The 15,238-nt window shown below is 45.3% G+C and overlaps 2 protein-coding genes across 10 annotated transcripts in view; one reads left to right on the top strand and one right to left on the bottom strand.

The window, feature by feature from the left end:
* The window catches only part of EFCAB11 (EF-hand calcium binding domain 11), a 162,097-nt gene extending 154,373 nt beyond the window's left edge, over nucleotides 1-7,724 (bottom strand). For 5 of the 6 annotated variants that reach the window (XM_060097947.1, XM_060097946.1, XM_060097948.1 and 2 more), the window contains exons 1-3: nucleotides 6,448-6,608; nucleotides 5,674-5,769; nucleotides 1,948-1,993 (exon numbers count right to left, since the gene is read on the bottom strand). In XM_060097947.1, coding sequence (XP_059953930.1) covers nucleotides 1,948-1,993; nucleotides 5,674-5,769; nucleotides 6,448-6,522 — 217 coding nt within the window. In that variant the 5' untranslated portion in view covers nucleotides 6,523-6,608. Of the gene's footprint in view, nucleotides 1-1,947; nucleotides 1,994-5,673; nucleotides 5,770-6,447; nucleotides 6,609-7,608 lie in introns of those variants that run through there. The other variant, XM_060097952.1, reaches the window with a different exon arrangement.
* Nucleotides 7,725-7,886: 162 nt separating this feature from the next.
* The window catches only part of TDP1 (tyrosyl-DNA phosphodiesterase 1), a 78,231-nt gene continuing 70,879 nt past the window's right edge, over nucleotides 7,887-15,238 (top strand). For 2 of the 4 annotated variants that reach the window (XM_060097942.1, XM_060097944.1), the window contains exons 1-2: nucleotides 7,894-8,136; nucleotides 13,038-13,594. In XM_060097942.1, the coding sequence (XP_059953925.1) occupies nucleotides 13,048-13,594 (547 nt within the window). In that variant the 5' untranslated portion in view covers nucleotides 7,894-8,136; nucleotides 13,038-13,047. Of the gene's footprint in view, nucleotides 8,137-13,037; nucleotides 13,595-15,238 lie in introns of all 4 variants that reach the window. The other 2 variants (XM_060097943.1, XM_060097945.1) reach the window with 2 other exon arrangements.

Here is a 15,238-nt window from a genome sequence, read left to right as displayed (position 1 = left end):
GCACTGAGAGGGACATATCACCCACATAGGATTCTGGCTGAGGGTGCTTAACCTCAAGCTACTTACAGAGAAACGTCATGCAAACACAAGATGAGGGCTGTTCCTAAAAAAAGGAAACCATGAGGGGTGGGCTATTTCCTCAAAAATATCAATGTTGTAAAAAGGCAAAAAAAAGGGCTTCCCTGGTGGCGCAGTGGTTGAGAATCTGCCTGCTAATGCAGGGGACACGGGTTCGAGCCCTGGTCTGGGAGGATCCCACATGCCGCGGAGCAACTAGGCCCGTGAGCCACAACTACTGAGCCTGCGCATCTGGAGCCTGTGCTCCGTAACAAGAGAGGCCACGATAATGAGAGGCCCGTGCACTGTGATGAAGAGTGGCCCCCGCTTGCCACAACTAGAGAAAGCCCTCGCACAGAAACGAAGACCCAACATAGCAAAAATAAATAAATAAATTAATAAACTCCTACCCTCAACATCTTCTTTAAAAAAAAGGCAAAAAAACAAACAAAGAAAAAAATGTTTATAGAAATATCCCAGATTAAAGGAGGCTAAAGAGACATGATACCAAGGACTAATTCCTGTATTAAATGAGGAAAGATGTTAATAAGGACATAATTAGATCAAGTGACAACATGCCAATATAGACGGTAAAGCAGATAAAGACAAGTATCAATATAAACGTATGATGGGTGTGCTGTGGTTATGGACAGCTCAGTGAGAGGACGGAGAAGTGGCAGAAAGTGCAGAAGAGAAGGCAGATGGGGTGAAATATGAACAGTAAGTGAATCTGGCTAAAGGATATACAGCTATTCTCTGCACTATTTTTATTTTGCAACTTTCTGTAAGCCTTAAATTACATCCCCCCAAAAAGTAATTTTTGAAAAGCCAATTCAGCATGCTCTGGACCCTACCTCCTCAAACAATAGGTAGTTATCTCTCTGTCTCATCTGCCTTTCCCCTCTTCACTAGATCATTCTGCTAAGCTTAGAAACATCGTCTTCATGTTCCAAAAAAAGGCAAACAAAGCAAAGCAAACAGCTCTTGAACCACAGCTACTGGACCCACTGAAAGACTTTTCTACTCACATTGTCACTTTGCCACTTTCCCTTTATCTTCAAACCACTGCAGCCTGGCCTCTGCCCCCATGACGCGCTGACACTGCTCTTCCTAAAATCACCCGACACCCCCGGGTTGCCAGCTCCACGGATCCTCTTCAGTTCTTCTGCTACTTAACCTTTCAACAGCATTGGATGCTGTCGACCATACCTCTTCCCTGGAATAGTCACTTCTCTTGGCTTTTGATCAAATACTCTTGATTTTCCTCTGGCCCCTCTGCCCCTCCTAAGTCTCCTTTGCCATCTCTTCATCCCCTACCTGACTTTTAATGGTTATAGTTCCTACGGGCCTCAGTCTACACTTTTCCTCAAGGGGTCTCATCCACTCCCATGGCTTCAAAACCATCCAAACGCTGATGACTCTCAAACTTATTTCTGTGGCCCAGATCTTTCCTCTGAATTCCATACTCATACAGCTCAATTGCCTTGACATCATTGACCGAAACCTCTCAAACTCAACATATTCACAATTGAACTCTTGCACTGCCCAAACTCTAAATCTTCTCCCCCAGTCTTCCCATTTCAGGAAGTGCCACTTCCACTCACTCAGCTGCTCAAGTCAGAAAACCTAGATCATCCGTGGGATGTTGAAATTATCAGCAACATTTTTTCTTTATGCTTTTCAGTGGTTGAAAATTTTCCTGCAATAAACATACGCTTATGAATACATTAATTAACTAAAATTAAAAGAACCAAACCTCGTTCTTTTTGGGTAATCAGAAACAAAACAAAGATTTGCTTAAACATAATGCTTTATAGCCTCTATATTTGTTCTTAGTTGTAGTTTCATGAATGTCTACATAAGAGTACGAAAAATTAACTTTCACATTACCAGAAGTGTTTGGATCTGCTGAGGACATCACAGAATCAGCTTCTATCTAGAAAAGAAAAAAGTACAGGCTATACAATTTCATCAAATGTTTTCACAATACAAGTTCTTAATTCCTGGGGTGTGGGGAAGGAATGTATTTTATGAGAAACCAACTTTGTTGAATCCAGCAGACAAGTAACATCACAGGACAGCTATAAGAGTCATTTTTCTCTTCTATTAATAAGATACCAGATGCTGATCTACTACAGACTCTAATGGCCCCCAAAACTTTACTGCACTGACAAAAAAGTTTATCATATAAAATCAACTTGACTGTCACATATACAGAATAACCTAAAAGGTAACATTTCTGTTTTAGACAAATACAAGCAATTGTTACAATGGGCTCTATGGGTTTATTTTAAAATTTTTTCCTGACTGTAATAGTAACATGATGTAGAAAACATGAAACGTATTTTTTAATTATGAAGAAAAACATCTAAAAAACCAGCCATCCAGTGAAAACCACTGTTAACATTTAGGCCTAGTACAGCTTTTTTTTTCCCCCCTCCATGCATGTTTAAACATATTTGAGAATACACTGTATATTAAGCTCGGGGACCTGCCTTAACTAAATATTAAAACATAAGCATTTTCCCACATTGTTAAGAGAGCTTTATAAACGTCATGGAATTAGCATCTTGGCAACATCTGATGTAGCTTCTCCACCTTGGATTCCATGCCCTGCACTTCCCTGGTTCCTCCAGTCCCTCCCAGACAACCAGTTCCCAGTGCATCTTCTTCATGGAGTCCCCAACAACCCTTAAATGTGGGTACGCCCCCCATGTTCTCCCCTCAGGACATTGCCCTTCACACTCCACGTACTCCTCTCGGGCAATGCCACCTCGGTCTCATGCTTTGAGCTACCACCTGTGAGGAATCCCAAATCTATCTCTAGCCCTCACCTCTCCACCCAACTTCAGATTCGTACATCTAAGGGAGGTGGCACAATCTGAGAGCAGATCTTTACCACCATCACCTCAACACCCAGCACAGCACTTAAAAAAGGAATGCACTTGGGGTGCTTGTAGCCTCCTCGAACTTAATATGCCCCAATCCGAACTCACTGCCTTTCCCCCAAACCTACTCCTTCTGAATTTTCTTATTTTCTTATCCCTTCAGTCCTGTTGTCACACCACTCTGATACGGCCACCACATGCAACCATGAATGACCAAGGCATAACTTCTCCCACCACCACAAAGCACTCCCAGACACTTCATATCAGTCTACCTCCGCTGCTCTAAATGATGCCCAGATTCCTATTAAAGTTACTACAGAATTAGACCCTTCTCCTTGCCCTCCTCCCTTTCTGTTCTTAATCTCTTCTGTATCTTAGTATTTATCAGAGTTTTATAAGTCTCTCTACACTAAACTGTGAACTATTTCAAAGTAGGGTCTATGTTCATTCACCTTTATATTTCTAGCAACTAGCAAGTACTCCTTTTATTAAATGGGAACACAATAAATTTCATTCTGTAAACATTTTCATGAATGCAGAAGTGATTTATTATTTTAGTGCCTTACTGCTTCATGACCTGCACTCAGTAAATATTTCATTTGCTGAAAAGCAATGTTTAAAAATAAAATCCCAAGTTAAATGAGGTAAAATAGCACTAGTGGGCTCTACATTTTTTAAGGATATACAGTTGTTTCAATGTCACTTTTTACATACTTCCATGTATGTAAACATGTCTTCACAGTTTACACTTTCATTTGTATCTGCTGGGCTGGATTAAGCTTTGTTGTGACTGTGACCAATATTCAGGCCACATGAGCACGTCTTATCACATCACCAATTAGTTGTAATAAATGTTCAAGGTACACCAAAAAAAATAAAAAAATAAAAATAAACCCCCAAACCTCAACCTATTATAAGCGGAAAAATCTGTTAAATTTCAGAGGGAATATATTAAGTGTCACTTAGTAAAACTTCATGATTGTTACAAATGATTGTTAAGTGTATAGGTGATTTGCTGTATCAGCATTTCACTGTTTAGCGATCTGCAGTAAACAAGCATTTCCTCTGATTAAAAAATAAAATCCAAAACCTCAACCAAAAGTAAAAATCTGTTAAATTTGATGGTGTGTATGTACGTATGTTACCATATCTCTGTACTTGTCATTAAATTCCTCACTTACATGTTCTAAAGTTAAAATCAAGTAAGTAGATCCAAAGGTGACAAAGGTAGAATGAGACCAGATATCTTTCCAGCTGAACCTGGGTTAAACTCAATGCTTCAAAAGCTGAGTCCACTTAGCTGACCTGCTCTGGAATTCCAGCTGAAATGACTGCAGGTTAACAGGAGAGCTGCAATTTCTGGGAGCCAGCCCTGAAGCTCCATAGTCAACCTCTCAGTAACTAAGGAACCCCTAGCAGTTGAACCTACCTGGGTGGTTCATGGGACATATTTATATCAACAGAACATATTAACGATGAAGTTGTAATACATTTAAACATAATGAAGAACAGAAAAGTGGGACATCACGTGGTCCCTGGCTTTACAGGGCCTGCAATCTGACAGACAGGTAGAGCCCACTCATAAGGAACAATTGGGCCAAAGCAGTTGCCCAGCCACTTTGTCTAACAACAGCAGGAGGCAGGACATTCCAGGCAGAGCCCTGAGTGCTCCCTCTGTTTGATGCCTGCAGTTGAATTTCTTAAACCTGGCCAAGATCTTGCCCCTGATTAATTCCAGGTCAGCAGCTTAACAAGAGGGATCCATCACTAGAATGGATGTAACAGACCAGAGGAGCAGCACAAGAACAGGAGGCACAGGAAACCTGTCCTACTAAAATGGGAGATTCACTTAAGTTCAGCTCAACTCTCTTCAATTAGTGCAACCTTTCCTGGAGAGCAATGCCCAACAAAATTTCAAATGTACCTAGCACTTGTATTTCTAGGAATTTATTCCACAGAGATATATTCACAAGCAGAGATATAGTTATAAGAGAATGCTCACGGCAGCAATATTTGTAGGAATGAAAAATAATAGAAACAACTGAAATGACCAAAACAAGGAAACTAGCTAAAGAGAATACTAAGCAACTATTTTTTAATGTGGTGTGTGTGCTTTTATGTTCTTCTATTGTGAAGTGAAAAAAGCAAGATAAAATAAAATAGGTATACTATGCACCCACTTTTCAATACAATGCTAGGCGTGTTTGTCAATACACAGGAAATTTTGGGATGATACACGAGAAACTGTTAATAATGGTAACTCCTGAGGAGTGGGACCCTTTGGTAGGGAGAGAGGGGATTTTACACCCAACTTTATACTTTTCTGGACCATTTTAATTTTTTGACTATGTAAATGCATTATTTTCATAATTTAAATGGAGCAAATTTTTTTTTTTAATTTAAGAAAAAAAAATCCTGCATGTCACTTCCTCTGTGAATTCCTTCTGTTACCAACATCCTACTCCCAGGCTTCCCTCTTGGAACCTCGCTAGCACCTCATACTTAATATTATTAGCAGCCTGGTGACTTAGTCTTGATGGATTCTAACTCATTCCTGAGTTGGATTCTTAAGACAAAAGTAAAATTCAGCACTGGACACATCTCTGAAATTGCTCAAAAGGCAGCGGTTTGCTTCATAAACATCCTAAGCTAGCCCTCTGCACTTTATTTAGAATCCATCCACTATTGTATTGTCAGCCCAGTCCCCAAATACAAAAGAAAGTTCTACCTTGGAGGGCTTGTATCCAAACAGCATTACAACAGCAACTTTAAAGTCCTCTCTGCTTAGATAGCCTTTGTTTTCTTCATCGCATGCTTTAAATACCTAAAAAACAGCAAATATCTTTAGTTAATAAGACAGAAACCGTTTGTTCTATTATTACTAACTTATATTAAGTTTAGACCTCCCAAACCTAAAACTTAGCCAAGAGTAGGGCTGGGAAATGGAATTTCATTATCCTAATTTTAATCCTCAAGAAATCTTAATCTTCTGGGACTTCCCTGGAGAACCAGTGGTTAAGACTCCGAGCTTCCACTGCAGGGGGCACGGGCTCTACCCCTGGTCGGGGAACTAAGATCCCAAATGCTGCCCACAGGGCCAAAAAGAAAATCTTAATGTGCTAAAATTTACCCCCCCAAAAGTGCAAACGACTTAATCGCTGGGTTAATTCCTTTAAACCATTCGGATAAATTCTACCGAAAATTCAATCCTAGAATTGGGAAGGTGAGGCAAAAGGGCTGGCTTTGAAAGGCGGGAGGAGAGATGGAGATTACAGCTTGTTATGCACAGACTATGTCGCGGAGAAAAGAAGGAATTGGAAGTAGAACACTGGACAGGGATCCAGAAGCCTTGCAGCCCTAGCCTCGGTCATTAACCATGACACTTCGGAAGGACAGTCCAGCCCCTATCTGTGCAACAAAGCTGAGTGAGAGCCAGGCGGGGTGACGGAAGTGAAAGTCCCGGCTCAGGTTAAAAGTCCGAGACAGCCCTCCGGACACCTACTTCCACCCACTTCTTGTGCTCTGACTGGCTGGCTTCCCACATCCGCGGCCGGGCCCCGGCCTGGGAGAAAAACATCGCGACAGCCACACGGGAGTCGGGACGCCTGAACTCGCGACCTCTGCGGCCTACGCCCGGCTTGCAGCGACCTCCCGCCAAACTCCTCTCAGCTCAGGAGGCTGAACTTGGCCGGGTACCTCCAAAGCCTTCTCTTATTGGACGGCCTGTGAGCCACTGGCGTTGACCCCGCAGCTCTATTGGCCAGAGACTTTGTTTAATAACGTTTCCTTGGAACAGCCTATGGCGGAGGGGCTTCCAGGCCCGCCCCCAGCCTTGGCCCCGCCCCTCTCGTCCCTTTAACTCCTGGCGCGCGGCTGTGGAGCCCGCTCACCCAGGTGCTGTTTCAACGTGTCCTTCATGATTCTTTTCATTTTCTGCCCCCACACCTTGTAGTAAATTACTTTTGATAATTTTGATCAATGGCACTATACTAAACATTATAGGAGACACAAAAAGAGTGTGAACAAAGCATAAAAGAAACCAATCAAAACAAGACCGGGGCTCCCGTGCAGATCAGCAAGTCGTTGGAATCGAGCCCTCCAGGGTAGCTACTGTGTCTGTTCCGTCCTCCCTACAAGCCTAGCACTGAGCACGGTACCTGGCACAAAACAGACTTTCAATAAACGAACCAAATGAGCCCTTAGGACGTTTACCCCAAGTTATTTCATTCAGTCCTCTAGGAGAGGTGCCTGGTGTGAAGGAAACAATAATATCAACAGCACTGAGCCCAAATTCCACAGCAAACATCCTTATTAAAGCCAAGGAATATTGAGAGGGTTCCGCTTTGCAAAGGAGTTTACCTCACCTCTCTCTTCTGACAAATCAGTAAGATTAAAAAGGCAACACACACACACACACACACACACACACACACACACAGAGGCACACACGCCTCTTTCAACGAAGAAACGGGCATTCGAGGTTGAGTCTAAGGGAGCTCGTTTAACCTTTTATTTTACAGCAGGCTTTACACTCCGCTCCCCCAGGAGAATCCACTCCTCCCGGGACACCGGTCTCAGCCCTCAGCTTCCTCGAACCTCTCAGGTGATCCTGTCTCTGCCTTTAAAATACCCACCCCCTCCCACCCCCCCGCCACACACACACCTCGAGCTCCGGGAGTCTGAAGCTATGAGAACCCCTGCAAAGGGGATGAGTTTTGCTAATTAACTACGGGAGAAGTGAGGGAAATTTCTTTTCCTCTCTCCCCCTTTTAGGAGACACGCCCAGGAGGTGAGAGGGGAGCTGGAGGCGGCCAGGACTTCTCTCCGCCCCTTCGTGCGGGAGCGCCCCGTCAGCCCCTCAAGACCCGGAGGGCTTTAGGACCCAGCTGCGGGCGTTCCGGAAGGGGAAGGGGCAGGGCCACTCTGCGCGCGCTGCCGGCTGGAAGGTTTGAAGCGCGCGCAGGCGCGAGTGGCGGCGGAGGGGTGGGATCCCAGGTGGCTGCGCGTTCTGGGGGCTTCTGGTGAGTGGAGGCTGCGGGTTCCGAGGCCTCGGGTGCGCGTTCGGCAGCTGCCCGCGTTTTTGCTCCTTCTGGCCTGGAGTGCGGGCAGCCGGCGTCCGGCGAATTCTTGAGTGCCCCGCGGAGCTGGAGGTGGATCCGGAGGGAAGCGGAGCATCTTGTAAAGACACTAGGTAGGGTCCCCTTGCTGGGCCTCGGCTTCCTCCAGTAATAGTACCTCTTTGGTGCGAGCAGCTGCTGCGTGAGGAGACCAGAGTCCTGCTGGAGGGGTCCCCCTCCGCGGATTCTTATTCTGGCTCCTCCACGTAGTAGGCAGATGGTCTGGAGAGTTAGTGATAGCTAGCATGTTGGGCGCTTACTCTGTGCCAGGCACTTAAACTCTGTGTTTAGTCTCCCCATAAATGGAAACAGTTGTGAGCGTGAAATGAGTGTATGCCCGGTAAAGGTGAGCGCACAGAAAACAGTGTACCCCGGAATCAGCCCACTTCACTCCATCCCGACCGCCTTCATGAGCTACCAGAGTCCCTGCAGGAGCCGCCTCACTTCGACTTCTGTCTCCCTCCAAACCATACTCCATAAAGAGTTGTAGTGAACGTAATATTTTAAAAAAGTAGATCGGACCAAGGTACTCCCCTGCTTATTAAAAGGTACACTCCCCTTCAGTGGGGCCTACTGTTCTTAGAATAAAATCCAGGATCTTTAACTTCCTCCTGCCCACCCCCTTCATCCTGGACCCCCTACCTGTCTTCCTTACCCAAGTCTTTCTGCCTGTTTTTGGAGTTACTACAACCTTGTTCTGGTCTTTTCAGGTTGGGTTCCCTCACTTGGAATACTCTTCTTTCCCTCCCACACTTTTATTTGGCTCACTTAAATGTTAAATTCAGGATAGTCGAAGGTAAGGGCATCCCTGTTACTCTCTCATACCTGTAAAATATAATGAATATCTGTCAAGATATCTTGGCTTTTTTGGTTATTTTTGTTTGTGTCGGTCTGTACCTTTCTCCTTGATATATAAGCTTTTCTAGGACAAATTGTTTCTATGTTGTTAATTTCTTATTCCCAGGGCTTGGCACATAGTAGCTGCTCAATAAATATTTTTCGAAGGCACATACTCTGGGAGGTAGGTATGACACCCATTTCCAGAGGAGGAAGTTGAGGCTCAGCAGTTAAGTAACTTGCCTAAGTGCACATTTACCACCTAGTAATGACTGGATTTGAAATTGGAGTCATATTTGCCCACTACTGGCCGCACCTGGCCTCAGTTGAGATTGACCCCCATGCCCTCCTGATGGTCTGCAAGCTCTATAAGAAGGGTCAGCTGGAAACGTAAAAGAAATAGCCCAGCTGGGTCTGGGATGGTAGGGGGAGAGGAGGAGCCAGCAGCTTTCAGAGGAGTATCCATTTGTAGCCACAAATTTCCTTTTTTAGTATCTAATAGACACTCTAATGTTGTGAGTTGGCATCTGGTGGTAGAATTTCTTTAGTTTTTTTTTTTTTTTTTTTTTTTTTTTGCGGTATGTGGGCCTCTCACTGTCGTGGCCTCTCCCGTTGTGGAGCACAGGCTCCGGACGCGCAGGCTCAGCGGCCATGGCTCACGGGCCCAGCCGCTCCGCAGCATGTGGGATCCTCCCGGACCGGGGCACGAACCCGTGTCCCCTGCATCGGCAGGCGGACTCTCAACCACTGCGCCACCAGGGAAGCCCGAATTTCTTTAGATTTTTACCCTCCTTGGCATTGTAGCTTAACGCAGTGTTTGCCAAATTTCAGTAATGTGGTCGGTTGCTTCCTCCCCGGTTTTGTCTCATTCTCAACATCTGTACTACTATTTGCTTAATATTTTCATTTGAACCCACTTTTACATAAAGACCATCTTTAAGAAGTAAACTTCAGTTATTGTAAATGTAATGGAGCCATAAGATACCTTCTGTTGATGTTAAACCAAAGTGTTACTGCCTGCAGAAGAGCCCAAAGTCTGTTATTTGTTCAAAAGCAGGAATAGACATTTCTACAAACAGCTTTCTCCTTGATTAAACTGAGACATTGGATTGGAATGAGAAAGGGAGGTACTTTCATAATGTAATGTTAATGTCAGGTCCCAGTCACCTCTGCTTTGGGAAATACTGCACTTTGGTGACCCACTGAATGTCAGATCTCAGAGTCAGCCCACCTGTGTTGTAATTCTGATCCTGGTGTCACCACTTACCCAGAGTGTGGTGTTAGACCTGTGCTGTGCGAGACACTGCCCAGGGAAGACAAACCGTGAGCAAACAACTGAAGGAACACTTAGGTTCTATCCTTGTAAAGCTCTATGACTTGAGTATGAAAGCTGTCTGAGAATGCAGAGAATCTGGGCCTGTGTGAGAGAGAAATGAAATTCTGATCCTGAGACCAGATCCAGTCCTCCAAAGTAGAATCAGTTGCTGCTTAATCTTGGTGTTTACCAACAGCTCCTCTTCAACAGGCTAAGCGCCTTGACTGCATAGAGAGGCTGGTAACCTGCTAGGCTTAATGATTTGTTACAGTTTTATTAGCATATTACAAAGGTTTTTTTGCCTTTAATTGGTAAATAATCTCAGGCACATTTTGGATTGTGAGTAGATCCAAAATTTAAACCATGTATAGAGAAGACAAACTTTTTTTTCTCTAGGAAATAAATGTCTTTTTCAAAGCTTTATTTTTTACCCACTTCTCCTTTTTTGGAGGGAATTCTCTGTCCTCCCCTCCCCCACCCCCACATGTGGTTCTAGAAAGTGTAGATAATGATAAAACTGAAAAATTTAGAAATCTCCTAAATAGCTCACACAGTTACTAAAGACGAAAAAATATTTTCCTTTTAGAGTTCTCAGGATTTTTGAATTCCATTTTATTTTTACGTAATTGATCTGGGAAGAGGGGTGGTGGTGATCTCTAAGGTCTGCATACAGCTCCTTTTCTCAGGCCGGGAGGTGAACCCTTTTTTCACCTAAAAACTCTGAGACCCTCTCTTTGCTTTAGGATGGGGCAGGAATCTAGGGAGAACAGCCTGAGGAATCTCAGTCGAAGATTCTATTACTCATTGCCTAGCTTTAGAGCTGGTTTAGAATTCAGTGGAAGCTAGAGCTTACAGCATGGTAGTTTTCCCAGAGATGGTTCTTTTGTTCTTAAATAATTTTTCAGTTACAAACTAACTGACAAAATGGCTCCTTCAAAGTGAATTGTGATAGCAGTCTCCAGAGTCTAGAACACTAAGGGAACTTAAGTTTTTAAAAAAAACAGTCAAAACAAACAAAAAGCTGAGCTGTTTAAGTAGGGGTTAAGTAGTAAGTCTGTCTTAACCTCTTGCATGGGAAAACCTGGTTCTCAGATCCTGTTAACTGTAACAATACAGTTCCAACAAGCTTGATTATGTGGTGTCTTAACCCTTATCGGATTAGAAACAATTTAGGGGGAAAAACCTACTCAGAGTTCAAACAGCCCCTAGAAGTGGGCTGAACACAGGGGGAAAGGACAGAGAACTTTTAGAAAACAAGACCTAGAGAGAGTCTAGGGCCCCTATTACAGGAGCAAGTGTCTCCATCCATCTGTGGTCCCTACAGCTGTGGCTGCAAAACACGGTCCATGCCAGGTGGGCTTAATAGTGACCCTGGGCCATGAAGAACGTGTCAAATTATTGTCTACATGCACTCTGCTTAAAAGCTCCTTGAAATGTGTAATTTACAGGAGAAACCTTATCTGACTTGGTCATTAATTGAAAAAGGTGAGAAGTTGTGCAAAGTGATAGATGCCTTAAAAAATACACTTTTTAGCTTGAAACATGAAAGTATATTCATTTGCAAGTCTTTCAGTGCAGAATTTAGCCTTTTTTAAGGAGTGTGGGCCGTGCTGCAGTCTGTCCTATATCTGCACTCATAACAGGTCCTGCTTACGCTCTAGAGCAAACATGTAGACACTCTGTCCACAATCTGAGCACAGACTCTTGAGTCCTATGATTTTCCTCTGGGTCTTGTACTAAAGTGTATTTTTTTTTTTTTTTTTTTTTGCGGTACGCGGGCCTCTCACTGTTGTGGCCTCTCCCGTTGCGGAGCACAGGCTCCAGACGTGCAGGCCCAGCGGCCATGGCTCACGGGCCCAGCCGCTCCGCGGCATGTGGGAGCTTCCCGGACCGGGTCACGAACCCGTGTCCCCTGCATCGGCAGGCGGACTCTCAACCACCGCGCCACCAGGGAAGCCCTATTTTTTTTTTTTAAATCACACTAAGGAACTGTTGTTCTTTAGTTATTTGGGAAATCTACTTAGATAGCCCTTTACCCTTGAATTCGTGACATTTTGTAGGTAAGAAAAGCAAAAGTTTCATCTGTTTTCCTCTTTTGAGAGCAAGGAAGTGGAAGTTAAACTGTGTGGTTTAGAAAACAAAGTAACGTTTTGCTTTAGTACAAGTTCTTTCTCTGCAGGTTTTCATGGTTTGATTTAGGATTAGATAATCATTAAGTCAGTTGGGTCCTCCTGGAAGCATCCCTAGATAACGTTTATATAGAATTGATCATTTGATACTGTTTTGAGGATTTTGTTAAGCTTTATGGTAAGTAGCTTATCTTGGGGGAGTAAGAAGTAGTCCCTGAAGTCCTTTGGGCTCCCATACTTGGGTGAGGAATAGGTGATAAATTCCAATTTGAGCTTAAAAATATGAGCATAGTCAGAATTACTCCTGAAATTCCTGAAGCTGACCTTAACCCCAAACACCTGTTGGAAGCTTCAGGGCTAAGAGTGGACATTTTTGTTTTGGACTTTGGCTCAACTCCATTTCCTCAGGCATTTAAGAACAAGGTCTAGGTGGAAAGACAAAGGGAGAGAAGCAGGAGGTGAGCGGGATTTTCGCCATCACTTTATTTGCCAAGTTCTCACGGCAGATTGTGGTGATGTGCCGTGAACACCTACAGAGCAGCTGATGTTAGTGACACGTCTTGGCATCTGGGTAAGTGTCAGGTGTGCTGTATGTGTCCTAGAAGCTCAGGACACGGAATTTGAGAGCAAGAGCATGAGTGTGCCGGTGGCCTGGTGGATGGGAAATAACGAAATTTCCACCTTTCATTTCCAGAGGAAGTGTAATGTCTCAGGAAGGCAATTATGGGAGGTGGACGATATCCAGTAGTGATGAAAGTGAGGAGGAAAAGCCAAGACCGGAAGAGCCATCTGCCTCTTTTCTCCCGCACGCTGAGCAGGGAGGAGCCAGTGAGCCAAAGTACACCTGTTCCGAGGCTCGGAAAGCTGCCCACAGGAGGAAGATCGCACCCGTGAAATTCAGCAACACAGATTCCGTTTCAGAAGCTTCACCTCCCAAAAGGCAGAAGGGCGGTTCCCAGGAAGGCCTGGGCTGGTGTCTCTCCAGCAGTGAGGACGAGCTGCCGCCAGAGACGCAGCAGAAGCAGCCCAAGGACACGGGAGTCAAAGAGGAGAAAGGCCTCCCTTCTCCCAGAGATGGTGCTGTCCCAGGTGCTGGGCATCCCAGCCCCTCGGCCGGCCACGGGCTTGAAACGTCAGGGGAAGGCCAGGACATCTGGGACCTGCTGGGTAAAGGGAACCCCTTCCAATTTTACCTCACTAGAGTCTCCGGAATTAAGCCAAAGTATAACTCGGGAGCCCTCCACATCAGGGGTGAGTGAAGCCGGGGGTCCGGGAGCTGCACTTGTGGGGCTCCCCGTCGAAAAACAGGAGGGCAGCCTAGAAGGGATCTCTTAAGAACCCTCTCAACTTCTCTCAGGGGGTAAAAAAACCCATTTTGACAAGCAGATGCATTCGTTTGACAGCAAACTTTGCTTAGGTCAGGAAGCCAGCGGGTGTCTCCCAGAGCCCTGCAGGTCACCCTGCTGGCACCCCTTGCACAGTGCTTAGAATTACTTAACTTGTAATTTAAAGGTTCACCTCGGTCGCTGACGCTTTATTAACCGAGTAGCCAGCCCTGGACAGCAGTAGTTCTCTCTGGTCCCTGGACCAGCACCACCCGGGGCTTGTGGAACATGAAAATTCTCCGCCTCCTCTTCAGATTCCCAGCACCAGACTCTGGGAGCCTGGCCCTGCAATCTCCTTTAACAAGCCCAATCAAGTTTGAGAACCGTTGCTTGAAGCCTGGTTATGGTTCCTGGCGCAGAAGCAAAACAAGAAGTGCCCCGATTTTTGGTTGCTGTGGTTAGTCGCCAGGGAGTATCTGTGTGATATTGTGATGTATACAGATATTTGGACTTCACTCCGGTTATAGTTGGGGTTTGGTTTTGGCTTTTGTCCCAGGTTCCTGAAATAGCTCCAAGGTAATGAAAGGTGAAAGGAGCATCTTTTGTTATTCTTAACAGGCCCCTTTCAGCCGCACCGGAGTGGAGGGTATGTTAATGCGATGACTTTTGGAAAACCCCTAGGAAGGGGGATGCTGGTTGCCTGGGGAGCCAGCCTGGTGATTAAAGCTGGAACTTGCAGCCCTAACCTCCACCTCCGGGGAGGGCAGAGGGGCTGGAGGTCGAGTTCACCGCCAAGGGCCACTGGTTTAGTCAGTCTTGCCTGTGTAATGAAGCCTCCGTAAAAGACCCCTCACTGGAAGGGTTCACACAGCCTCCAGGTTGGTGCCGACGAGGAGGTGCTGGGCCGTGGCGCACCTGCAGAGGGCATGGCCGCGCCCCGTCCCCCATACCTCACCCTGTGCATCTCTTCATCTGGCTGTTCCTGAGTTGTATCCTTTAATAATAAGCTGGTAATCTAGCGAGGAAAGTGCTTTTCTGAGTTCTGTGAGGCCTTGCAGCAAATTATCGAGCCCGCAGAGGGGATGGTGGCAACCCCCAATTTATAGCCGGTTGGTCAGAAGCACAAGGGGTCTGGGCTTGTGACTGGCATCTGAGGTGGGGGCAGTCCTGTGGGGTCTGACGCCACCTCCGGGTGGATGCTGTCAGAATTGAATTCAGTCATAGGACGCGCAGCTGGTGTCTGTGGAGGATTGGTCTGTGTGGGAACCGCCCCCACTCCTGCTACACTTGGTGCAGAGAGGAAACAAGGGTTTCCTTTGAGAGAACGGCAGGGCCCCTAGAATCCCAGACACAGGGCCTCACCACCTGCTTGCTGTGTTGCTAATTAACAAAGGACCTAACATTCTTCAAAATTTCAGTTCACTCACCTTTAAACTGGGGATTCAGAAAAAAGGGAGATAACACAGGAAGTGCCCGGCACAGTATATTCACGTGGCAGATACACAAAATAAATGTTGTCACCCTTATTTCACATTACCTTTCTTGCCCACATTCAAGAATAGATTGTGTT

Source organism: Mesoplodon densirostris, chromosome 4 (genome assembly GCF_025265405.1).
Source record: "Mesoplodon densirostris isolate mMesDen1 chromosome 4, mMesDen1 primary haplotype, whole genome shotgun sequence".
NCBI classification, from domain to species: domain Eukaryota; kingdom Metazoa; phylum Chordata; class Mammalia; order Artiodactyla; family Ziphiidae; genus Mesoplodon; species Mesoplodon densirostris.
This window is presented reverse-complemented; position numbering and strand designations above follow the sequence as displayed.